We start from the raw sequence: 25,700 nt of genomic DNA, 5'->3' as shown, positions 1-25,700 counted from the left end.
TTTTCTGAGGCCGGCACTAATGTTGCTGGGGAAGAAGAAGGAGGACAGCATACCTGCTTTGGGATTAAGAAAGCTGTTGCAGAAGGGCTCTTCCACAGGGTGTAAAGATGCTCTTGGCTGCTGCAGCTGCTGTAGTGTAGCCTCATCCATTGGTCTTGCCCTCCATCTGAAAAAACAGCCAACAAGTGATGAATCACAACTGTACTCTAATACAAGTAGAATAGGTTTAATATGAATGTATTCAGGCTCTCCTCCCCCACCTCCCTGTGTCACCCACCCCACAAAAAAAAAAACAAACCAACCAACACCTCAAACCAAACCACAAGCCCCAAAATCCTGTAGAACAAGATAATTTCTTTTCTTGAGCTTGCTGGTCCTAATATTTATACGAGAAGTGAAGCCACACTTGTTTGCCAGGGAGACAGCATTGTCCTGTTACAGAACTGTGGAAGAACCAAAGCAAGCTTTTCTTCCTGATTCCCAAATAAGAAATGTAATCAGTCAAGATCTTACGACATTTCAAGAAGAGACCTGGATTTCTGTCCCGCTGTGGCAACTTAAACTTTTGTCTTTTTCTTCAGGAGTGTATCATTGATGAAGACTGTGAAACAGGGAAATATTGCCAGTTCTCCACTTTTGAATACAAGTGTCAACTCTGTAAAACCCAGCATACAGTAAGTCCTCAACGAGATGTGGTTTTATTTATATTTCTAAACCCAACAGATAAGTTATTGTTGCTAATGTCAGTCAGTCAAAATTAATAGGAAGTAAGATGCAAAGTTTTTTGCATGAGGTTAAAAAATGCAGGTGGTTGTTTTTTTCTTCCTGTTAACAGAGCCAAGATTTAAGGTTTCTATTCACAAATAATGCTTTAAAATCTGTCCCCTGCTCCTCCTGACTCAAGCTTGGCTTGTTTGCTGGCTTAAGGACAGCATAAACTGACACAGTGTAGGTTGCCAGTGGAATGGGCAAAGAGGAAGTATTGTGCCAGCTCCGAAGGCTCCGCTGACAGTTGGTCATGTCCAGCTCTGGATTCACACGGAGAACTGCAGCAGCCTGCGCTCTTCCCGCTGTTGACAACCTGTGCAATGCTGTAGTGCGATTGTTCCTGTAAATGAGCCTCTTGCATGGATGAGGCTCTTGCACTGTTTGAATCAGTGAACCTCAGGAAGCAGTAAATTCAGGTCTTTTGAGTTAAAAGATAAACATTTTTGGTAGTAGCTATGGGTAGGTTTCCTTCTGTAGGTGACAGGTGCCCTTTATCTGACTGTCCCTTGTCACCTAAGTTCTGCTGATGGCCTCTCATGATACATATTCATTCCTCAAAGCATTTTCAGACAGTTAAGTCTACAAGCAAGCAAACCTTACTGTAAAGTCATGTAATCAATAGGACTCCTATAAATCTAAAAGCACCAGGCTGTTCCTGAAATTATTTAAATACTTACTTACCTTGATAACCTCAAGGAACTCTGTTGACTTCAGTAGACTTGTTTGAACACAAGTCCTGAATGTATGCCCAGGTGTCATTAAGGAAGTGTCATTTCTTTGTATTTTAGAAAGTATTAGACCGATAATTTTTTCATGTTAATATGGAATAATTATAACCCAAGACTGGGATGTCCTAACAGCTACCCCTTCTCCTTTTCTTTGCAGTCCTCAGTAGAACATTTGTAGGATAAAGAAAGGAAAAATTGGGTCCAACCTACACTCCTGTTGTGATGTGAAGCCAAACTGAGGATGGTGGGATCAATTCCCTGACCAAGAACTGGCCCAATTACAAAAGAATTTTCCATTTTAATTAGCAGCTCCTAATAGTGCTAGTGTAGTGCTACTCCTTGTGTTAAGCACTTACTGTGGGATCCGCTGGAAAAGAAATTCCGATTCTGTTTGGCTGCCCAGACAGGGCTTTACACAGACAGAAAAAAAGCTGTTAAAGCTCTGACCTACTAGGAATCTTTAAGATGTTAATCAAACCATCTAAAAAAAGAAACCAAGTGATACAACGTTTTTATTAGGTTGATTTATCAGGTGTGTACAGTTGAAACACTGGGACAATTGTCATCCAAAGCTATCTCTAATTTGAGATTTGCATTTCTGATTTGCAAAGAGGTGGGTATTTTTTTCCCTAAAGATTCTTGGTTACAAATGAGCCATTTGTTACAACTAAAAATTGGATTTTGGTAAGCATTTTTTTTGCTTTTCTCTTTGAAAGCAATCCTCCTGAACAAGTGGTGAATTCCTGACTGCATTTAACAATGGAAAAAATCAATAATGTTTTCCAGTGATAATGTTTCATGGATTACACTTTGTTTCCCTTGACTGCACAAAGCTGCCCTGAAATCCCTGTTACACTGTAGGGTGCCTGGCTGCTGATCGATTTTCCTGTAAATACGAAAAGAGAGGAAATCCAGTAGCACAGAAGGAGCCCCGACACTCCGCTGCGGAGCTCTCTGGCTGGCACAGAGCTCTGGGTGTGCTTGAAGCCGAGAACCGAGGCGGTTCCGTTCAGGCAGCTGCCCCCATGAACGCACGTGCCTGCAGCTGCCTGCAGCACCAGGCTCCAGTGCCTTTGGCTGCGGGTCTGTGCAGCTGGTGCCAGGGTGACACCTTTCCTCTCCCCTTTGCAAGCGCTGCTCTCGGGACGTCGAGTGCTGCGGGGACCAGCTCTGCGTCTGGGGCGCGTGCAGGAACGCCGCTTCCAAAGGAGAGAACGGCACCATTTGTGAGAACCAGCACGACTGCCACCCTGGAATGTGCTGTGCTTTCCAGAAAGGTACGGAGGGCTTGCTGGTTATCCTCTGGGCTTTATAATATGGGAGTGTTTGTATTTAGCTCTTTTGCCCCGGGGAAGGGGTGAAGTCTCCACAGAACCACTGGGTCAGTCTCCCTGGGCTTGTGGCGTGCGCCGCCTTAGCTTCACTATCAAATTTTACTAGAATTAGGAGTGGGAAACGGGCAATGGGTGCACAATGGTGAAAGAAAAGCCTGTGGCACGCTGAACAGAAAGAGAAGCACAAAAGTCGACAGTTTCTAAGGGAGAATCTCTGGCATTAAAAGGACCGGAGGTCTCTATCAAATTTTCACCCAACAGAGCAAAAATAAGAGAATTAAAAATGTTCAAAATATATCAATGAGATTACCCAATGTGGCTTTTCTTTCATATCAGCAAGTAGGCCATCAGAGTCAGACCACAGATAGGTTTTGTACTCATGAGTTTTATATAAGCCTTCCAGGGCACCGTGCTACGCAATGCAGACTGGATAGCCAAAGGAATGATGTTCCAGATTATGTTGTCAGTCCACATGGGAATTTGAAACTTGATTTACAGAGCAGAGGGGGAGAAGGTATCAGGCCTGAAATCAGTTCTAAATCCTGCCTGGTCATGGGCCAACTACTTCTACTGTTTCATACCCACTGGTTCCTCGCTACTTATGTCAGAGTTCACCTTAATTTTGTAATGACAGGATACAATTACAACCATCTTTGTATACCAGGTAGACACTCCATTAGATGGCTTTCTTCCTGGCTTTTGCAGTGAGTAAGAGGTGACCCTGTACTGTGGCAGATAGCTGGGCTGCCCATCCCACCATCAGCCTGCAGGCCGGTCAGGCTGATAGGGTGTGTCAGGAAGACAAAGGAACAAACACCATTAGAAGGCAAATGGGTCTGCTCAGCTTTTCCTTGCTAATTTTGAGCATTACATAGCAAACCTTCTAATGTTCAGTAAGTTTGGTTTCAGCAGGCTTTGGGTGGAGCAGTTTTATTTTCCCCTTCATCGGGTTCCTGCCTAAAGCATTTACAGGTTTTGCCAAGCTCTGATAGAGGTTTCTTCATACTCCCATTCTGACATGAGACAGAAAGGGTGCTTCTAAAATACACCTATTGCTTGCACCTTGCAGGACTCTAAATCTCTGCTGATGCTGCAGAGATGATTCAATCAGTAATTTACATCTGTTGGCGTTAGTAGCACTAGGCCAGTCCACTGTGAAGGTAAAACTGCTGCTGTAGCCTGGATTTCCTGGGTGATCCAAACAATGTCTTCATTATGATTACTTCAGCTGCATTAAGACATTCCCATTAATTTGACTATTAGTGCTTGTCCTGAAATGAGATTTAGTACAAACCTGTAACTCAGGAAGCAACGGTACAGCAGGCCCAAATATTGATGGAACACTATTATTAAAACTTTAAATAGAGCTATTGATTAATAGCAGTGAACTTCTGTTCTCTACAGTATAAGCTTTAGCAGTGCTTTAGGTTGTTCAGGTTAGGCCCAACCTCTCCACCACTAGAATACTGCAAAAGGTTGTCCTCATAACAACTAGGCTGTCTTCTCCTGTTTACTTTGTTAATATAAAACTAGTAAACTATGGAGCATTTGCTGCTTAAGAGAGGATCTGATTTTGAATTGGGAACTGGTAAGTCATATACCTTAAGACGTGTGTGTATCTGTATACACACATATATATTTCGTCCCAGCCTGTTTTAAAAACTTAGGTTGAGAACTATTCACGTCTTTCAAACCTCCAAGGGATGGAGCTGTGCAGCACTACACTGGCAGTGGTCTCCTCGTGAAGATCTTGCTCATCAAGCATAAGCGTCAGATGTCTTACTCCCACCTAGTGGAAAGAACGTTAAGTTGCAGTGTCCGGATAAGTAAGGGGACTTCAAAAGAGGTCAAGTCAGTCTGTATGTTGCATGTAGATTAGGTCATCTAAAGATTAGGTCATCTCAATTCAGCAGACAGATAATAATGTCTCATAAAACTGATTCACTCTGCCATGCAGATCTCCTGTTCCCTGTGTGCACTCCGTTGCCTGAAGAAGGAGAACCCTGCCACGATCCTTCCAACAGACTTCTCAACCTCATCACCTGGGAACTGGAACCTGATGGAGTACTTGAGCGATGCCCATGTGCAAGTGGCTTGATCTGCCAACCTCAGAGGTAAAGATGGAAACTTGGCAAACAAGCTGCTTCAGATTTTCGAGGGGTGTCTGACGTGTGGTAAATAGATGCAGAACTTGCAGATTCTTCCTACATAGGAAGTGTTTAGACAGATTTTCTCATTGCATTGCATTTTTTTCATTGCACTGAAACTTTCTCAAACTTACTGCTTTGTCCCACACATGCGCCTAATTGAGTTGGGTAAAATCTTAATCCAGTGTGAGTTAAGTCTGTGAATTAATCCAGCTGGCACTGCTTTTTAATCCATCAGAAAGTGAAGAGATACCATTCCAGTATAAACAGGCCCTTTCCTGCACTACTGACCAGATTTACAGCTCACTCCCATCACACAAGGCCCAGTAAAATCGTTGCTTGCACTTTCAGTTTCCTACAACTGAGTTAAAGTCTGCTGTACATATTGTGCAGACTTCTCCACTCTCATCGAGTTTCATTGAGTAGGAAGCAGGCCAATTCTGTAATTACTGCTAGAAGCTAAAACTTAACATAATGCCCTTCATCATTTGAAAAGTTATTTGCAGTTATCAGCAATTTCATTGGCAGAAAAGAAGGTCATTTCAGTTTCACACTAAAAGCATTTACAAACCTTCATGTTACCTGTGCAGCAAGCTTTCCAAGCCTGTTCCTACACTTCCATTTTCATTATAGTAACTTTCAACAAGACAGCATGGCTGTGACAGAGATGTTAAATCACAGAATCATTTGGCTTGGAGAAGACCTTTAAGATCAGCAAGTCCAACTGTTAAGCCAACGCTGCCAGTCCAACAACCACTGAAATGTGTCCCTAAGCACGTAGATAAATATTTCTCTATGTCCAACTATGTTTCTACATTCTTTCACATGCGAAAAGTAATTAGGTAACATTTTGTTTCATAAATGGGACCTAAGGGAGCAAGCACAGCTGATCCCATCCTTTCAGCACCACAGTTCTAACTAATGTGGAAGTACCGTTAACCTCAGGGAAGGTGTTTCAGCAAGTGTCATGTCTGGTAAGAAGGAAGACAAGCTGTAAGAGGATACAGAACACAGAAATTAATTCAGATGTGAATAGAACCGAACTGTCCAGCACTAGTCACAAGCAGCATTTATCTGTTAAGGGTTATCACCAATGTGGTAATACTGTGAAGATTCAGGCAGCATTTGTTACTAAGAGAAACAGCCCATCTCTGCTTGGAACGGCCCTTGGCCAAGTGTTACTAGTGAGTGATAAACACAGCAGCCATCAGATTATATCCTGGAGAACACAGGGATAGCCTGCCCACAAATGGAAGTCTGAGAACTCCTAGAGAGCGAAACATACAGAGTTCAAAGCACACACAAAATAAGCATCAGGAGCATCTTTAGTTCCTCACCCGTTTCCAGTGACAGAGCCCAGCGTAAGGCAGGGGTTGAGGGGCACCTGGCACAAGTAGCATCCACCTTGCACTGTCAGAGGGGCCCATGCTGCACAGAGATAGCAGGTACACCACAGCCAGGTTTATTCCCCTGCCTCCTGTCAATAAATATAAATCATTCTGGTTCCTACAACAAACATGAGATGTTTCTTTGCAGGCAACTGAAGCCACTTTTCAAACCAAAGACAGCAGCAAATACAGCTACTTAAAGCCAAATACAGAACACTTGGGTTTCTCAACTCTACAGCCTGATGGCAAACAACATTTTTTCTGTGTTCCTTTTCAGTTGGAGTATCACTTTTCTTAACTCAGCATTGACATGAACAGAAAGGAGTAGTCAGTGTGAGTGCTTGTAGGTAGAAGGGCCAGACTGTGCTGAGGTCCCCTGCTGCTGTCTTGTGCCCCAGTGTCAAACAGGTTTTGCCGTTAGGATCTTTCTTCTGGCTCTCTATGTGGAAACTCTCCATCTGTCAAGCAAGTACAAATCAGATGCTTATTAAGTCAGCTGTAGCAGTTCTGACAGCATTATGCATTTAAGACACTTTCACATGGGGAGGGAATGCAGAATTGTATTAAAGAACCAGCAAAAGATCGTGAGAAGGTTCCCTGTATCACCAGGTGCATCTCTTGTTCCAACAGCCACAGCACTACGTCTGTATGTGAGCCATCCGCCAATGAAACCAGGAATAACGAGAAAGAAGATCCCTTAATCATGGAGGAGATGCCATTTCTCAGCTTGATACCCAGAGATGTTCTTTCTGATTATGAAGAAAGCAGCGTCATTCAGGAAGTGCGTAAAGAATTGGAAAGTCTGGAGGACCAAGCAGGTTTGAATCCTGAGCCTGACTCAGCTCGTGACCTGTTTCTGGGAGATGAAATTTAAAGCCCAAACACCAGAAAGTTAGTTATTTTTAGAAATTTTTGCCTAGTGTCTTGCTCGTATAAACCCTAAACACGTACTGCTGGATAGAAGTGCAATAAACAAGGTCCTCAATGAGCATCCTTTTCCATGCACCAAACCTGCATGTTCACATTGCTGTTAAATTCATCTGATCCTTGGACCAAACCTTCTGTCAAAGAGAATTTATGAGTGTTCTTTCTGGATTGGTACTTTCCCCTTGTACATTAGAAATAAACTGATCAGTACTTGTACTCATTACAAATACACATAAGCATACAAAAATCTTAAGTTATTAGTGACTGTAGAAGTGACTGTTTAGATTAGGTTATTTTTCTAAGATGAGAAGCCTCTACTTTGGACTGGTTTAGTCACTGATTTCAAGCAATTTTTTATTTTTTCTTTAGAAAATATAATCACTGAAGCTGCAATGTACAGAATCTGTGTGTCTGGTGTGTTGTATCATCCCTACCCCCCCCCCCCCCACACACACACATTGTGGAAGGATGGGAAAGGTAAAAGGCGCTTGCACCTTTAGATGGATATACCCAGAGCTTCTTGTCATCAGTGTACAATGGACATCACCTGTCCTGTAGCAGCCTTCCATGTACCTGAAGTTCCACATCTAGACTATCCCTTGAGTTCCATATACAATTGCCCTTGGCCTTGCCCTGCTACGTAAGGGGCATGCTATTAAAACCAGCCTGCAATATTTTCCACGTAAGTAGGATACTTAGATCTATAAAACACATGGGTTTCTAAAGAGGAACTTTCAACTTGACTATCCAGGGCCCTCTCTCTCAAGGCCAAAATAATGGGCTGACAGGACTATGCTCAAGCCAGAGCCAAACTGTGCCAAGGTACGGGGCAGCGTTTTGCACTACACGGATGTACCTTCCTGGGTAATACCAACTAAAGGATCTGCTGACTGCCCTCCATCATCACCTTCTCTTCTTGTAAGACAGAGGCAGACCACGTAAGACAGCCTCAGTAGCTCCTTGCATTTAGAGACTTGAGCTTCTCCAACTTCATTTTTTATATCCAGAGGAAATTCTTTGAGAAATGGTTTGTGCTACTCCACAGATCCCAGCTGTCCCAAGAATCAGTTTGCTCTGATGGCTCTTCCACCATTAATGGATTTTTAGGGTATAGATTTCACCATCTTTTTTTTATATAGTGTAAAAGATGAGGCTCCAGCTGTGTAAATTTCAGTGGTGCTTCTGCCTGAATAATCCCTACTGCTTCTATCTGATTTGAACAGGGAGGACCCAAGACTGCTGCTATTTTACAAGTCTTCCACCGCCTCCAGTCTATGAAAGCTTTACAACAAATGCCTTGGGTACCAGAATTGATGTTAATAACCACTATCACTGAACCAGAAGGGCAGTCCACAGTGGTCTGACTTTTAGCTTAAGGATTCAGATCTACCAGTTCTCACACCAACACAGACATGCTGGGAGGTCGCTGCATTTACTGTGCCTTCTTATCCTCTCATAAAATGACTGTGCTTTACAGACAGCCCAGCATGTACAAAGGAATTAAGATCAGGGCAGTTTTCCTACTTAATGATAGTATTAATTGCCCATAAATACTGTTCTACTTGAGGATAATTCTTCTCCAAGTTTCTTGATGCCTCAGTCCCCAAAAGATCAAGTGCTGGTGTTAATGACAAGTTCAACAAGATTTCCACTGAGCTAAGCAAGTTAGAAACTCTTGGCTTTTGGCTTCTTTACATGGCCATGGTCAAACTCAGAAATGTTTTAAATGATCAGAATAAAGCAGATGTTGACAAGCACCTCCCAGAACAGCCCAGAATATATTCCAGCACACTGGTGCTGAAGGAAATGCACCACTGGGCAGGATCCTTACACATCAGTGTAAGGATGGTACTCAGTCTTCCATCCCAAGTTGTTGACTTACAGGTTTAAAAATGAACTTCTTTGAAGAAATTCTCAGTGGAAGCTTCCCAAAAAGGGCTAGAGCTTAAACAAGCAGGTTATGGAACTCTTTCCTTAGTCTTATGTTTTTCCATCTCTAAACTTTGCTTCTCCAAATGTGGCTGAGTTGGAAAATTCACAACTCATTTGACAGTGAATTTTTTTCTCTCCCCAAACCTCCAAGGATCCTTGAGCAGCCTATATACCTATGTAAGGGGGAGTTTGACAAAGCACCCTAACTCCCAGGTGGTACACACTCATCTTTGCAGGACAAGAGGTGGCACAGGTCAAACGGACAAGAAAGAACAAGGGAATTCCGCTGCCAGAGCCCTCAGTTTTAGGCTGCAGTGGGTCAGTGCCCAAGAAAGAACTGGACCTTCAGTTACTCAAAATCCCTTTTCCTTTCTGGAGCAGGAGGCAGCTGTGAATCACATCTGGTGTGCAGAAACTTCACTGGTGAGGAATTCACTTCTGGAAAGGGGGCAATTAGAGCGGGACAGGCATTTCCTGGGGTGGTGCGCACACGCGTGGGGCTGTGCGCACACACATACACACAGCCTCACACTTCTGACATCGCCTTGGAAAAGTCTTTATTTCCATGAAATTATTCCGTATTTCTCCAAATAAAAACCACAGCATTTCATGATTAAAATAACACAACAGAATGAACAGATGTTTTATTGGCATGTTCATTGTTGTAAACAGCATCTGGCATGAAAAAGTTTACCAAAATCTTTTGATTGTTATAAATTAGGTGGTTTTCAAAAAAACTACGGAGAATTGTTCTCTATTGATCTTTATGGACCGAAGCAAAAGAATTGCTGTTCCTAGGCTTTGCAATGAAATCATGTTGACTGCATCAGTCTTTGCACCACAACCTGAACTACCAAGTTTGTATGTTGAGGTGTTAGAGGTCGCCCCAAACTTTTGACTACATATAGCTACAGAATCAACTCTGGGAAGAAGAAAATGCCTTTTCAGTGGGTGGAGAAGACGCAAACGTGTCAGTCTCAAAAACAGAATGTACAAAAAGTAGCTGAACAAAACAAAAAACTTCATTAACAAGGGGAAATACAACCCTAAAAGTACCCAGCATCATCAAACATAAAATGAATACAAATTTAAATAGGCAACTATACTTCCAAATGTACAGAATGACTGTCGATATGTGAAAAGAAATACCATGGTAAATAGCTGAGCTGCAGTTCTGGTGACTGGACAGGGCAGATTATATTTACACGTTGAACGCAATAGAGCTGCTCACCACCTTCCACGACCTATTACAACCCAGTTTACCTTACAACAGCACTTCTGCAAGATGAACCGACACCGCTGGCAGCCTTCTGCAGACACCTCTCAGACTACCTGTTATGGAAGAATATTCTAAAACCTGACAATTGCAGCACATCCTTTCCATCTTCGAGCCTTCGCTGCTGCTTTTCCAGAACCGATGTGTTAACATTTACTTCAGACTCTCTGATGAGGTAATACGTGTATCAGTGAAACAAACAGAAAAAAGGATTCTTTCATGGCCTTAGCACAGCTTTTATTATTAAGCTATGAGTATCCTGTTTGAGGCTAGTTTCACTAGCTACTATGTGCACACTGTCCTCAAAGATTTCCACTCGTTTCCCTCCCCGCCCACTTTTTAGTTCTAATCTTTTATTTGCACATCCCTTTCAGCTTTACAGTACATTTGACTATAGTGCACAACATGATTCCAAGTCAAGCAGCGACCCAACGGGGCACTGCGCTTCTGATTGGTAACACGGCCCAACCAGTGCTGGTGTCAGCGCTTTACACCTAATGAGTGTCCTGCCGTAACGGCACTACACAGTAGTAGTGAACCTTTATTTTAAACAAAAAAATTCCCCAGGGAAAATGCTATAGCGAGTATCAGTCTTGAGTCAAATCTTTATTTGGTGCTCCATCCAGATAAATTTTTAGTGCTTTTTCTTTACGAGGAGAGTAGGTTACCCGGTGTCCAGTCTTCTGGAGCCTGCTGCTTTCTTTTTTCATCAGTTCATTTCGCTGCTCGTCTGTTAATTCCATTAGTTCTTCAGTTTTATCCCTAAAATGCAAATATATGTTAGAACTCAGGTTAACACATAGTTAGATTTCAGTCCTTTTTTCACTTGGAGCAACACAGTAAAAACACACCACTAAGCATAATTCTCCTTACAGATTTTCTTCTCTCTAAACCTGCTTTTCTGTCAGAGACTTTCAGTTCCCACTGACAGCAGACCCAGGGAAACAGCAAGAACCAAGCCCAGACTCCTCCACCCACCCCGTAACTCCTGCTCTTTACAGACTGCTCTTTGTTCAGTCACAGCACACAGCTGGAAGCAGCACGCCAGCCAGCTCCCACTCCAAACTACCAGCTGTCCTCCCAAATGATTTTCTTCAAGGCCAGCACATCACTGACCTGCTGTTTGCCCCCAACTCAGGTGGAATTATGAAAAATACAGTAGACCATGTGTTCAGGAGGCTGCCCCACTCGTGTCTGGCAGAAGTGACAATATTCGAGCTTAGTCCTCCAACAGTGTCTTTGGGCTACTGCCACCCATTGAACATTTTTCATGTTAATAATGTTATTGTAACATCCTTTTTTTCCAATGAAGCCATACTAATTTCTTAAAGAAATCATCTCAGAAGATAAAATCCTTGCTCTCTAAAACCTATGGCAAGGCACTCAGACTGCACAAGGCAAATGGTTCTATTAAATCCAGACACACACTCAAGCACAGCAACTGGCTGTGCATTCAGCGTTGCTCTCGCTGCTTTGGGGGGAAGGACTGAGCAAGAGGGTACAGTGTTTGTTTTCTTAAACAGCAAACAATTCATATTCAGGTTTTTCGGAAGCTGGGGAGCACAAACATTTCAGCTCAAAGTTTTAAACCCTCTTTGATAAGCATTCCTCCTTTAAAACAGAAGAGTATTTTAACGATTCTGTTGACCGCATCACCCCTCATGTTACACACAGATGGTTTTTTACATTGCAATAAAATACATACCTATAAAATATTACTGCACCATCATCACAAATGTACAGAGGCCAGACATTCAGTGTAGATACTTTAGGATTCCAGTCCAAGTCTTGGTGGATCTCTAGTATGGAAATGTCACATGGAAACGTTCCTCTACCCTGAGAGGAAACAATTACTTAGTGAATAAAACTCAAATCACACATCCATGCCATTAAAAAGTAAAAATAGGCAAAATCTTTCTTACCTTTGCAAATTCTATGTTTTCTAAGGGTATTCCACTTATTTCACTCAGCTGTAAAGTGAAGAAAACAATGCATTTAATACTATTCCATGTTATACACAGATCTGCCAAATCTAGAAGTCAATTAAAATATTCAGAAGTCCTCAAATGATCCAGTTAATACAAAATTACAGTGCTAAGGAACAAATTTTTGTTTTTGAAGTTACTAATGTGCTAGAGGTGACACTTGCTGTGATAGTATTTCACCACACTTCTCATAACAGTGAAGGGGTGACAGAACAAAGTTAATAGGAACAATTCATTAGTAAGGGATCAAAGTTCCAAAATACAAAGAAACCAACTACTTCATGTTAAACCTTTAAGTCCATCAGTTTGCCCTCAGTTTCACGCCTGAAATGAAACCTGTTATTGTTGTGTCAACCTGGAAGCAGGCCATGACACACAACAAATATATCTCCACACACCTGGATGTCCTCCTGCAGCAACCCCACTGTTCCCCAGGAAGCACCCTAGGCTGCTCTTCCCCTTTGCCTCTCCCTCCCTCCCTCCCCCGTGCTGCAGCCCAGTCCTAGCACCCATCACAGAGCCTCAGCAGAGCTCTCCCTCATCACAGTCTCATCACTACCTCGCCCTGACTCAATTGCAGGCTGCATTCTGGTTTCCACCATGACACAGACACTAGCTCAGAGCTGTGTTCATCCCTGGCCATGCATTTTCCCAAAGCTTGAAGAGATGCACTCTTCAGATTCTTGCCTCCATCAAATGTGCTGTGAAACCACACACGTTCAAATTGAACTGATAGCAAGGAGACACTAACAGCCAATATGATTTCCTAACTCTCCTTTCCTTAGAAATAAGGATAAACAAAAGCCCTGACAAAAGCCAGACAAACTCTGAAATATACACTGTGCTAATAAAATCTGTCTGAAAGAAGAGCTAGCTGGACACATCTGTTACTACAGGTGTGTCCTTCAATTTTCTTTTATTATTGGTGGGAGTAATAAGATTAAGGCCTTTTGGAGAGAACACTGATAGATTTGCTCCTTGGACATCATTCTTAAGAAAACAAGAGCCAACTCTTTCTTTCAAGTAAAGAGGAAATCTTGAAGACTGCAAGCAAGAACCTGTAGTTTTAAATTCCCTTCTATCTGAAGAATACAAGAGGTCAGGCCATAGTGTCAGCGATGTACATGCACAAACCCAAGGCTGTTGCATTCTGTGGCAGCTGTGAACAGCGGCCCTCTTTCCAGGCTAGGAACTAACCTCACAGCTGCTGAGCCTTTCAATAAGGGAACACTGGCACTCTTCACTAGTACTAGGATTTTTGCTGAGCTCAACATCCAAGGTGGCCTTCTTGCACCTGGGCACTGCCTCATACAAACAGCCATTTCTTTAAGAGGGGAACCCTTGATATACTAGATTAACACAACAGTGCCAATACAAGACACATGTCTGCTCTGGATTTCTGCTAGGATGGCAGACGTCTGCTTACCTCTTAGAGTGTTCTGGCCTTAAGGAAAAAACCCAAAGCAAAGAAGCAATGCCACAGCCATATTTCTTTCCAATCAAAACATAGTTCACTACTTGGTACAGGTACTTTGGCCCTAAGCAACAGCTGTCAAATTCTAATATGAAGAGGCCGAGAGGTTTGGTATTTCAAAATACCAAAATAGTGGCTTAAAAACCCAAAGCCACAATAATTCAAGCTTTTCTTTCACATGTGCTTTTCCAAGAATAAGGGACACAGGTAATAACTCATATGCTTATTGAACTTTGAGATATGACATACTTTGCATGCATTCACCTGAAGGCTTCTGATATCAGACCATTATAGGAAACTAAGAGCTAAAGCTGATAATTCATGTGGCTTTGGTAATAGAAGGGACAGGTTCTTGTTTCCTTGGGATAAAAAAAAACAAACGACCATGCAACAAGACTTGTGTAGCCATGACATCTCTGTGCTTCCCAGCAGATGACATAGGGCCCCTAGAAACCACAAGAAACTTGCATCATGTTACCCATTTTACCTTCTCTTTTAATTCTTCGACACTGCTGCTCTCCAGCACTACTTCCTGGAAAGAATCTAGTTTCATCTCGGATGGCCTCCAGCGCCTCGATAAGACAGCAAGTTGTGACATGGATTTCATCTTTTCTATTCCTAGGAAAGAAATTTATTATATGATCACAATATACCCTGTTTAAAATTAGGGGTTTCTCAGTGCATAAGTATATTGAAATATGGAAGCGCGCACTACACACACAGAGTAACCTAGTCAGTGTGCTGCAAGGAGTCCACACACCACAAGAGATGGGGGAAGGGACTAGGATTTAGTTGAACTTTTCTTCATCAACTCCTTTCAAGGAATTTTTCATAGGCAGCATCTCTTAGAAGCCATGGCTTTCTCCAGGGCACCTTTCATCACCACACCCACAACTTGGTTATACATACAATATCCACCCGGAGGCCAACCTCCAGACCCTGCATTTGCAGGAGCCCTCTCTCAGCAATCTGATATTTAGTCATGTGTTTCACTCCACCAAAACGAAGTAAAAATCTTGCCTTGCAGACTTCCCACACGAGCTATACAGTAGTAACTAAAGCCTACTTTACACCTACTACCTTGAAGACTTTAGTAAGTACTGCCTCCAGCCTTTTGCTATCAGTTTCAGTTAAGGGCTTTCTCTTCTTGACAGGGTAATACTGTTAATGTTTAATTAACATCAGATAAGCAGATTAGTAACAAAAGGCTGATTTTTATTTTAAATTAGACTAATTTTGACATTTAGCATGCAGAACTTACAGCTTAAACACTTGTGTTAACCATTACATTTGTTTTGCATGAAGCCACCACCACTACTGAAGCTTCTCCCTAAATACCTTCCTACAACCTTGCCTACATTTGTGCTGCCTCTCAACACTAACCCAGTGTCTGAAATGAAGATACAGCCACCTAGTGCTTCTCTGCACTTATTTCAAGTCTGAGGCAATTATGTAAGCTTTCTTCAGGGCCAAAGAGGATCTAATTTACATTATCTTCAGTAGCATGTTGTAAAGCTGCTATGTTAAGAAACTTAGTTAAGCTATTCTAAGACACCTTAGTTACCTGCCTAATGTCTTCTGCATTTACCTGAAGTACAAGATGAAACAATGGTGATGGTGGAATGCCTTGCAAATTCTGACTTAAGGTAGTTGTGTTTACACACTTCTAACAATCTCTGTAGTAGCATCGGTTACATACAACTTAATTTTCACAGGATACAGTGGCATCTAGCTGCATCTTCTGCAGCTGGATTAAAGCAGCACCTTTTGAGCAGAGCTTGACAGTTATACAAAGCATTACAGAATGTTCAGAAGCCCTATAAGTCTGTAATGGGGCATGGCTGGAGCTACGTGGGCTGCAGTGGTCTAAGGAGTACCTCCAATACCTACTCACTACAGAAACAGGAATGCAATTAAATCTAAAGCCAAACAAAAATACTTCCATCTGCCAAGTTTTACTCTGAGGTGTGAGCCGATACACATCCCCCCCCTACATTGATCTGCAGGCCTCCTGAACCGCCCGTTTGTCACATTTTTGTACTCACTCTGCCACAATTCAGTTATAACAAAAAAATACCAGGATTAATCAGTTGCCAGAAAAGTGGGATTACAGCTACATGAGACTTAAGCCAGGCAGGCTTGTGAAGAAAGCTCCCCAGTGAGCAGAATTAAAGTTATTCTTCTATCCATTAACAGAGGAAAATCAGCATGGCCTACTTCCCCACCCCCAAGTTACACCTTTGGAATCCAAGTTTTAAGCAAAAGATAGCTTAAGAAATGCCATGCTTTTAATGGTATTTAAGTAGAGTTTAATAAACAGGCTGCTCTCACATTTGATCCAAAGATGTTTTGATGACCACAGTCTGGTCAAAAAGTTAACACTTCATGACAGAAAATGAGTGGTTTTTCACTCCTGTCTGAAAAATACTAAATGACTGAACAGCTGTGCTGACTTTAAAAACAAATTCTATGTATTATGCACATAGAATCATACACCACCAATACTAGTCCAAAGGTTAAATCAAATAAAAGCCTAATGTATGGGTGTTCCTACAGTTTTTACGTACAACGGAACTGCACTTGCAGAGTCCCCAGTCCCTGGCTTCATGCAGAGCTTTCATTAATTTCTGTATTTTTCTAATAACATGCAATTAAAACTTCAGTAATAATCTTTAAAAAAGGAAAAAAGGGAAACTAGACTTTCTAATGTGCTCTAAAGAAGAAAACCTCTAACGTTATCTTTACTTTCTCTTGACACTATATCATTATTACCATCAAGTATTTCTAAGAAGACCTCCCAATTGCTTGAAATATTGATATCTTCTTCATAGATATGGTAATCCAGAAACACTGTGCCTGGGTTCTTCCAGGTTTTCTTTCGTAGACGAAACCTGTAAATACATCACAAAGAAAACACTTGGGTTTAATCTGCTCATAAGCACTTACCACTGCCAGAGGTGGAAACTGAGTATTTTCTGACAAACCAGTATACAGTTCTTTTATGTGAGGTTTGTTAGGTTTATCAGGACCAAATTTAACATTCTGAAATAGTCCTGACAAAGGTATCACTGCTGGCTCTTAGTGCCACATCATTCACAAACAAGGAAAATAAGCCTGTGTTCTGCTTGTTCAGTGCAAGAAATGTAGAGGGATTGAGAGCAAGCTGACAGTTTCCCCTTTGGGCTAAGCAGACAGAATATTCCCAAACACTTCTGATGATATGGTTATTAGTCTTTCTTCTCCCCCTTTGAGAAAGCAGTAGGGAAGAAAGAGAGGTGGAGGACCACACAAATGATCAAAGGGCTGGAGCACCCCTCCTATGAAGACATGCTAAGAGTGTTGGAGTTGTTCAGCTTGGAGAAGAGAAGGCTCTGGGGGACCTGCCTGTACCTGAAAGGTGACTGTAAGAAAGCTGGGGAAGAACTGCTCAACAAGGCAACAGGGCAAGGGTTGATGGTTTTAAACTAGAAAAGGGGAGATTTAGGTTGGATATTAGAAAAAAGTTCTTCCATCTGAGGGTGGTGGATCACTGGAACAAGTTCCCCAGAAAGATAGTGGAGGCTCCATCCCTGGAGATATTCAAGGTCAGGTTTGATGGGGGTCTGAGCAACCTGATCTAGTGAAGATACCCCTGCTTACTGCAGAGGGATGGGAGGGGACCTTTATAGGTCCCTTCCAACCTAATGTGTTCTGTGATTCTACGATTAGAAAAGAATTGGTATCTGATTTGTTACTGGTTATACTGCATCAATCCAGTCATAGTACGTAAGGATGAGCTTTGATTTAGATGTGGAGGTAAAAAGAGGTACAAATAAATAAAGTGCAACTAAACATGAACACAAATCTTGAATTGTAATGGTTTCTCTACACAGAGAGGCAGACAAATTGTGATGTGCACTTAACTGTAGGGCACTAGAGAACATAACCCAAGCACAGCAGTCAAAAAATGCTTTGTCCCAGTCATGGTGAGAAAAGGAGAAAGACAGTTTGCTGCCGTCATCTACACTGAGCCTGCACCTAGTAAGAAGGTGGCTTTGTGGTGAACTGAATCAATGCTGTTCTTAATGAGGAAAACCATTCTTAGAGAATAAAACTTCTCATATCTTAACCTGAAGACATTCTGCACAGAGGCAATTCCATGTAAATATGATTCCTTATATCATTCTATGTGAGATGAAAGCCAAGAACTGCCAAGTTAATATGTTTGTATCCACAATCTGATTCAAGGACGACAATAATGTGTTTCTCCTCCTTTTATAACTTCCTTTCTCCACAAGAGAAAAACACACATTTTAAAGTCATCTTTAATGAGGTAACTGTCACAGACTGCAGTTCTCTTTACCTGTCAATTGTCAAGTCTAGGCCACATTGTTCTCGAAGCTGAGGAAGCAATTCCTCTTTTGACTGCCGGACAGTCATTCCTTTAGCAAAAACCGCATCTAGAAGAAACTTGCATGGCTGTGAACACAAACAGAAAAGGATTACAGACTTTTTTAACAGGAAAAAACAGATTTGCCTCCTGTTCCTATTTCTATACCAGTTCCATCCACCTCACAGAATGACCATGACAATGCTTTTGATAAGCAAGGGGGTCAATGAACCCATTTAGAATCAGGGTTACCTAACTGGTGTAGCAGCAGCCTTTAACAGGCCAAACACTGAACACATGCCACTGCAGAAACAGTGTCCTGTGCCTGAATTACTACTCAGTACCATTACATTAACATTCCAAATTAGAAAACAGGTTTTAAATTAAATAAGCCATATGATTATAAAAATGACATGCTTTTGGCGTCAATTGATCAGTCAGAGCAGAACTCCATGATTGGAAATTTATTTTTCAATTTATCTTGTTCCCTGCTTGATCAATTCATAGTTTGGTCCAAAAAGTCAAATCTGAAATTAAGGTGCATACAAAGTCAATTTTTAAAGACTGAAACCTATACAGTGAAATCCCTTTTTTACTTTCCATGCCCCAAAAGATGTAACAAATGAGCTGTGTTATTGCAAGAGGCATTTTTGGTTTTAGTACTCCTTCAGGCTTGCCTTACACAGAGGGGACTATTATCCAGATAGCCATTCTGATAAGCACAGTCTGCAGTGCAAGTATGAGACAAATGCAATCAGTACACTGTTACTGAAAACTGCAGCCATGAGCAAAAACAGTTTCTTATTTGGAAACAACTCTACAGGATTTTCATATGTTTAACGAAAACAAAGGAACAATTACATCCATTTTCCCTCCATTTACACTGCTGAGACACTTAAAGACTCTGTAGATCACATTCCAACTGTGTACTTCAAACAGCATAAACAGAAATAATCTCAGGTTCCATTTCTAAATCCAGGAAAACTTGCAGAAAAAAAGCAGAGGAGAAAGTGGCTTCCTCCCCCCCCCCCCCCCCCCCTCGAAGATTTCAGAGAAAAACCTTGGCCAAGGCACATATTTTCATGAATCATTCTTGAAACATTCAACACCTTACCTCTGGCTCATTTACCAAAAGCTGATAGACCTTGACCCTGTATTCACCCTTCTTAAGGGCTCTTCCAAGTCTAATAGTTATCTAGAAGGCAAAAGGAGTATCTGTTAGAACTGATATCAAAATTACATTTTGTAACAGTCCCCAGACCAATGTAATGACTTTGGCTGGCACATTAACAAGAAGTTGTAACATGTGTTCTTAACTTTGTCTATATTGTACCAATATATTTCTAATGATTCAAAGTAATTTCTGAATAACCTTATTGTCGTCAGAAAATGATGAAAGCGTCTCGTTCAGCCGGACACTCTCAAACTCTTGGTTGCTGGCATAGACTCTAAAGACTTTGAAGTGAGAAGATGGAACTCCAACAAAAGGCTCCAAATGTTGCTTGAAGGCAGACAGTGTAATTCTTTTATCAACATGCACCATTAGCCCTAAGCAAAAATAAAGATAAAATGACATGAAGCACCACGCTACCAAAACCCAAACCCTGTCTGTTATTTCCCTATATTCACAGTTATCACTTACAGCAAAACAGCACTGAAAAGTCAGAATGAGTTAATGGCCATGTCTACATGTTATCTGAGGGTGCTACCGCCATAACCTTTAAGAGTTTGTATTTCAAGTGTTTACAGGCAGGTGCTCCTGGAAGACACAGCAGTTCAGAACTGCCCTATTATGCTATCACTGAAGTAGTGGAGCAAAGCAGTGTCTCTTCCACTCATTAAGACAAACAGAATCAGATAGTTCATTTGCAGATGACTACCTACAGGTTTCCCTGCCTCACACAAAACAAGTATTTAGAGTGGGGGCTGCCAGGCACATGCCACCAAAAGCTTTTATTTTTCTCCTGGCTTTCAGGATTAAAAAGTTTGGTTAACTCTGTTCTGAAAAGTCACAGGACACCACAAGGCAAGCTCAAATGTCGATTAAGGGACTTCTTCATGGAATAAATTTGTAATTAAGAAGGAGCCACGATAGTAATATGAAGTTCTGGTAAGTAAAATGAGTAGTTCATCTTTACAAACTGTGTTTCTTACTTTGGACTACAGTACAAACCACACTATGATCATACTGTGTTTGAACTAGTTGGAATAAAAGATTGCTATATTTTCAGAATATTTAACTCAACAAACAAACAATCTGGATTATAAACATGTTCATGTTGTCATACTGAAAATGCATAAAAGCTTTCCAGTCAGGATAATAATTTATACAGTGTACTATGAAAGCATCAAAATTACTTTAAACAACCAGTCCTACAAAAAGAGAAAAACTAAAGTAGTTCAAAGAAAAATACTTTCAGGCTAAAGGAGTAACTCTGTTCAAATCTTTGCAGTAGCTGCAGTTAAATTTCTCAATGGTTTTAAAATGAAAAGGTTTGCTCTCCAAAAAAAAAAAATCAGCAAAAAATATTGCCTATTTATTATTATATCAAGATTTCTAGATAGACAGGAAAACTTTATATCCTACTTTAATTATTCTTCTTGTTAGTTATATGTAGCCACTGAGCACTGTTTTAAAATTATTTGTCTTTATGATCATTAACACACAACTTAGGCTCTTACACTGAACTTAATCCGGCATTTTCACATCAGCCATATGCTACATTGTACCTATTGTACTTATACCAATGAAAAGCAAGTCTACTGAATTAAATTATCAGTATTCATGTATATTTGAATTTCTTCAGAGTAGGATGACTAGAGTTCTCAAGTTTATTAATCTAAATGTTAACAGAAGTACTGCTGTGAGCCACAGTCAATATCTGCATTCTGAAACAGGCAAAGCAGCAGCACATGCAACTATTTTCCTTTCACTGGAAGACAATTCAGCTCACTCTCCAGAAAATCACTTGCAGAGGCAGCTTTCAATTTTCTTAAAAACAAAAGCAAGACATACTGTTTAAACATGCAATCACTTATTGCAAGCACAAAATTAAGCCAGGTTGTTGGAACATGACACCACCACCCATCTTCACACTTTCATTTGCTTTAGTTTGACATAGAAACAAGTTTTTCAATACTGTCATTAGACATTTTAATACAGCATACGAATCACATAGTTTGATTGTTTTAAGGCGTTTTAAAAGGAATACATACATTTTTGCCCTTCTCCCGAACCTTCATCTGCAGAGTAGGGTTCTGACTTAAAGTACATGTATTGTGCTTCTCCTCTACTCTTGCCACTTTCATCATATTCACTGTCTGTTCCAGAATCTTCTTCTGCTGTGTCCCAGGTTTCTTTCTTCCCCTGATTTGCTTTTGATCGCCTACTACTTGTGATACTATGAGAATCGAGTCCATTAGCCAAGGGAAGCGGGGCATTGTCCACATTGCATAGAGTATCACTGCTATGACTGGAGCTGAGGATATCACTGTCCACTGAACTCGTACTCCTGTCATTATTTACATCTGAGTCTGACCGTTCCTCAGACTGCAGATTTTCTGGATCTGAAATCTGAATTTGGTTGTCAAGTTCTCTGTTTTCTGCTGATGCTGAAGAGTCTATTTCATTTAAAGGTGATTCAATGTTCTCAAAATCACTGGCTTCTGTGCTTTTGCTGCTGTCTCCATTGTCTCCTTCCTGCTGCTGTTGCAGGGACAAGCTTTTAAGCTTTTCAGTGCTTTCTTCCAGAATTGCCTCTACAGATTTCATGTTACCTGCAGGGCCTTTTACTCTTTCACAGGCTTCATCAATGTTGCCTGAATCTCCACTACACTTCTGATAAATTCGTCTAAACTGAGATCCAGGAGACTGCTCTGGTAACGAAACATATAGCCTGATTGTATTTGCATGACGATCCAGAAGTTTCCATAGATGAGAATCTGTATATGCCACATGATGATCTAAAGACTCTGAGCTTTCAATAAATACCTGAACATAAAATAACAGTGTTATTTAAATAAAATAAGAGCAACCACAGCTAAGAGACAGGACTAAGAAACGTCAACTTCCATAAAAAATTAAAAATACATCTTTAGAAAAAGACTAAGAAGTCTATACTTTGATAATGATTTAACTTTGTTATTTTCATAATCCTGTTAAGATTAAACTAACTAGACTGACCAGCTGCAGTAAGCACTTCCATGTTTAGAAGTGTATTATACAGGACACCAATGCCTGTGCCTTCATTGAACCTGCTCTGGTGGGGCGGTTGGCCTCGATCTCTGGAGGTCCCTTCCAAACTAAATTTCTGTGAATCTGTATACTTAGATTACTTATGGCATCAGCGAGCCCCACAACTACAGTTGGCAGTCTTTATTTTTAAGTACAGTGTCATAAGAAATATTAATATGTACACATGGGTAAGCAATAGGACAAATTAGAATACAAGCAATAAATTTATCTTCTCCCTTTGTCAAAGGCTGCTGCGTTGTAGTGATAATATGAATGTGAATGAGCTAGAAGTAACTGACTAACAAGTCCATGCCACTGTTTTGCTCAGCTATAAGCCAAAGCCTTCCTTAATCTTTCTACATCAAGGATGGTATGTTCTGTAAGTTTCAGACACCAAGGATGTGCAGAACATGCTTAAAGATGTACTATTAATCCTGTAGTAAAAAGGGCAATGTTACACATGTTATTTAAGTAGTTACCCTTTTTCTGAATGCACTGCATAAATACCACTGGGAACATTTACTTCGAAGTCTTTTTGGAAGAGCAATATGACTTTAAATTACTGAATTTAAGACAAAACCCACCAAAAACTTCCTTAGTTTTGACAGTTGTTTCTTCCAAACTTTAATACCATGACCAGGAAAAGGTGCTCAGAAGGTTCAGAAAATAAATCAAGCATATTTCAGAGTAAATTTGCAACTTCTGTCCTCTAAAGAAGGGTTGACATTTAAAAAACTTCATAAAGGTTACCTCACCATCACTTGAACCTCTGAGTACCAACCAGAGGTCTCATTCTGAATCTGCTCCACCTTGTTATGTACACCTTGGTACAGATACAGCCTACAGTATTCATCAGCACTACAATGTTTGCTAGCTAAAAATCCCCACACAGTACTCGATACATAAGTGACAGCTGCCCATTCCTATACAGATATCCAGACCTTTTATAGCACAGCAGTGAAATCCACAAGCACATGAAATGAACATTTTAAAAACCAGAGCATGTACCTTGTTGCTTCTAAAAAAGCCTTCAGCTTTCAGGGTTTTGCTGGAAACATTCAGAAGACGCAAGTCATTGTAGCAACGTTCTAATACTACCCGCATGGTGTCAGCAGGGAGGTGTGTAGCCTAAAATAAGACATTGACAGTAGGGTAACATGAGCATTACATCTTGTTTCAAGCACTGGAACAAGTATTTCGTTTTTTAAGACTGTTCACAGGGAAAGGAGAGGTTATTTTCTTTTAAAAAAAACTGCAAAGGCACATGGGAAAACTTCCCAAACCAGTTCAGTCCCAGTTCCTTTGACACGTAACAAATGTTAGTTTTTCCAAAAGTTCAGTAGACTAAAATGGCTTGTCTCTGCAGAGAACTGCCAACTTGTTAATGACCAGTAATATGAGGAATTGGTCTTATTCTTTAGGGTATGAACCAACTGAAAACAAGAAATATTCTTAAGCATCACGTTTTGTACACTGCTCACTTCTTGATTAAACTGAATTCAAATTGCTGAAAAAGTGATTCACAACAAGTATTATGAATTTACACCAACCACTGGTCTATTTTACACAGAACTGATCAAGTAAAACATCCATCTTCCAATTCAGTAGAAGCAGTAATATCCCATGAACCCAACTCCTCAGCTTCCCCAAAATCATTATTATTCAGTAAGACAGTAAGCAATATGGCCTCAGAGTGGCTAAGCTTGTGCAAAAGCCAGGATAGAACTCTGTATGGAGGCAAGCAGCAGATAGCTACTTTTAGCAGCAGTGAGCAGACAAGCTCAACTGCAACTGAACCCTACTGGACATGACGCACAGTATGACCGGCAAAAGGTGCAGACTATAATTTTAGGTATTTAAATTATGACATTTTCAGTCAGAACAAATCAAAATTCTAATACAAGTCCTTAATAACAATAAATTACCTTTGAAATTAGCTGTTTAAATTCTGAAACTGTTTGATTCAAGTAAGCTCGTACACTTATTGGAGGAGCAACAGATTCAGTCTTGAGGTCAACTACGTGAACCTTTACCATGACCTCTGCAGGGAAGAAGAAAATGAAAACAAAACCACATTTACGTAAGAGAATTCAACAAGCAAAATACACAGACTTATCTGAAGTACTGATTAAGGGGTTGCATTAAATTCATACAAGCAGTAATGAATTTGAAAAGCAGTCCAATTTCAGAATTTCATTTTCACATAAATTTTAATACAGAGGAAAAAGTGTTCCACATTTAACAAAATTTCAGTATACCTTAGAACTGTTTCAATTAGAAGCTGGCAACACAGCACAGTACGTAGTCCCAAGTACTGATTTCATAAAATTTTGTATAAAGTTTTTACTCTTTCACCTACCATAACGAAGTTCTGTATTTTACAAGTTTTATTTTCACACCATCACACAAGGGACAATTCTAGTTTATCTTTGTCTAGACATAATTATATATCTTACCACCAGGTTTATAGCACTGGAAAATTTGGTCAGGTCGCCTTGTTTCCAAAAGTAAGTCAAACATGTACGTTGATTTGACACCTCCAAGTAATAAACCCATTGGTGTATCCTCTTCTCCTTCATAAGATCGTTCCAAGTAGTCATGGAACTCATCGTATTTGACAAGACGACAGCAATCCAAAGGAACAGCCTCTTCTAAATCCATTAGCTAAATCATGCACACACAAAGAAAACCCCAAAAAGTTTAACAACAGTTTATTTGTGACCTTACTTTTTCCCCCTTTTATGTGTCCATTCAGAAATTCTTTGAATTCACAGATTTCAACTTGGCTTTAGAAAAAATATGCACACACATCATATGTATCATATACATACTATATATACCTATTTATACATGTATTGACAATTATATATGTTTTTCTAAATTATGGGAGAAGTCTACATTAAAATTAAAAAAAAAAAGTAAGTTTGGGAAGTTTGAAAAGTATGTATACAAGCACATGCATTCCAGAGGTTAACTCATTCCAAATCTAACTTCTCTGCTGCTACTCTCCCAGGCAACAATGCATACGGCAAGAACAACCGAGTACAAGGATGCAAGAATAGATGTGTTTGACTTCCACATGTTTGTGGAAGCAAAGATCAACAGATGCTTTTGGTGCCTGCTGATATTATTGTATTA

At 40.6% G+C, this 25,700-nt stretch overlaps 2 protein-coding genes across 2 annotated transcripts in view; one reads left to right on the top strand and one right to left on the bottom strand.

Moving 5' to 3' along the window:
* The window catches only part of DKK3 (dickkopf WNT signaling pathway inhibitor 3), a gene marked incomplete at its 5' end in the record, with an annotated part of 29,273 nt that extends 21,639 nt beyond the window's left edge, over positions 1-7,634 (top strand). Inside the window, 4 exons of the mRNA XM_084262975.1 lie at positions 582-674; positions 2,629-2,773; positions 4,788-4,944; positions 6,996-7,634. Coding sequence (XP_084119101.1) covers positions 582-674; positions 2,629-2,773; positions 4,788-4,944; positions 6,996-7,239 — 639 coding nt within the window. The 3' untranslated portion in view covers positions 7,240-7,634. The remainder of the gene's footprint in view (positions 1-581; positions 675-2,628; positions 2,774-4,787; positions 4,945-6,995) is intronic.
* A 2,173-nt stretch (positions 7,635-9,807) lies between these two features.
* Positions 9,808-25,700, bottom strand: part of USP47 (ubiquitin specific peptidase 47) — a 53,700-nt gene continuing 37,807 nt past the window's right edge. The window contains exons 17-28 of the mRNA XM_084262739.1: positions 25,019-25,226; positions 24,488-24,603; positions 23,571-23,690; positions 21,545-22,319; positions 19,701-19,876; positions 19,443-19,523; positions 18,302-18,417; positions 16,732-16,850; positions 14,447-14,577; positions 12,423-12,470; positions 12,206-12,336; positions 9,808-11,262 (exon numbers count right to left, since the gene is read on the bottom strand). Of these exons, the coding sequence (XP_084118865.1) occupies positions 11,088-11,262; positions 12,206-12,336; positions 12,423-12,470; positions 14,447-14,577; positions 16,732-16,850; positions 18,302-18,417; positions 19,443-19,523; positions 19,701-19,876; positions 21,545-22,319; positions 23,571-23,690; positions 24,488-24,603; positions 25,019-25,226 (2,196 nt within the window). The 3' untranslated portion in view covers positions 9,808-11,087. The remainder of the gene's footprint in view (positions 11,263-12,205; positions 12,337-12,422; positions 12,471-14,446; positions 14,578-16,731; positions 16,851-18,301; positions 18,418-19,442; positions 19,524-19,700; positions 19,877-21,544; positions 22,320-23,570; positions 23,691-24,487; positions 24,604-25,018; positions 25,227-25,700) is intronic.

This window comes from Gallinula chloropus (assembly GCF_964237585.1).
Source record: "Gallinula chloropus genome assembly, chromosome: 4".
NCBI classification, from domain to species: domain Eukaryota; kingdom Metazoa; phylum Chordata; class Aves; order Gruiformes; family Rallidae; genus Gallinula; species Gallinula chloropus.
Note: the sequence above shows the minus strand (reverse complement) of the source record. Positions and strands in the feature narration are given on the sequence as shown.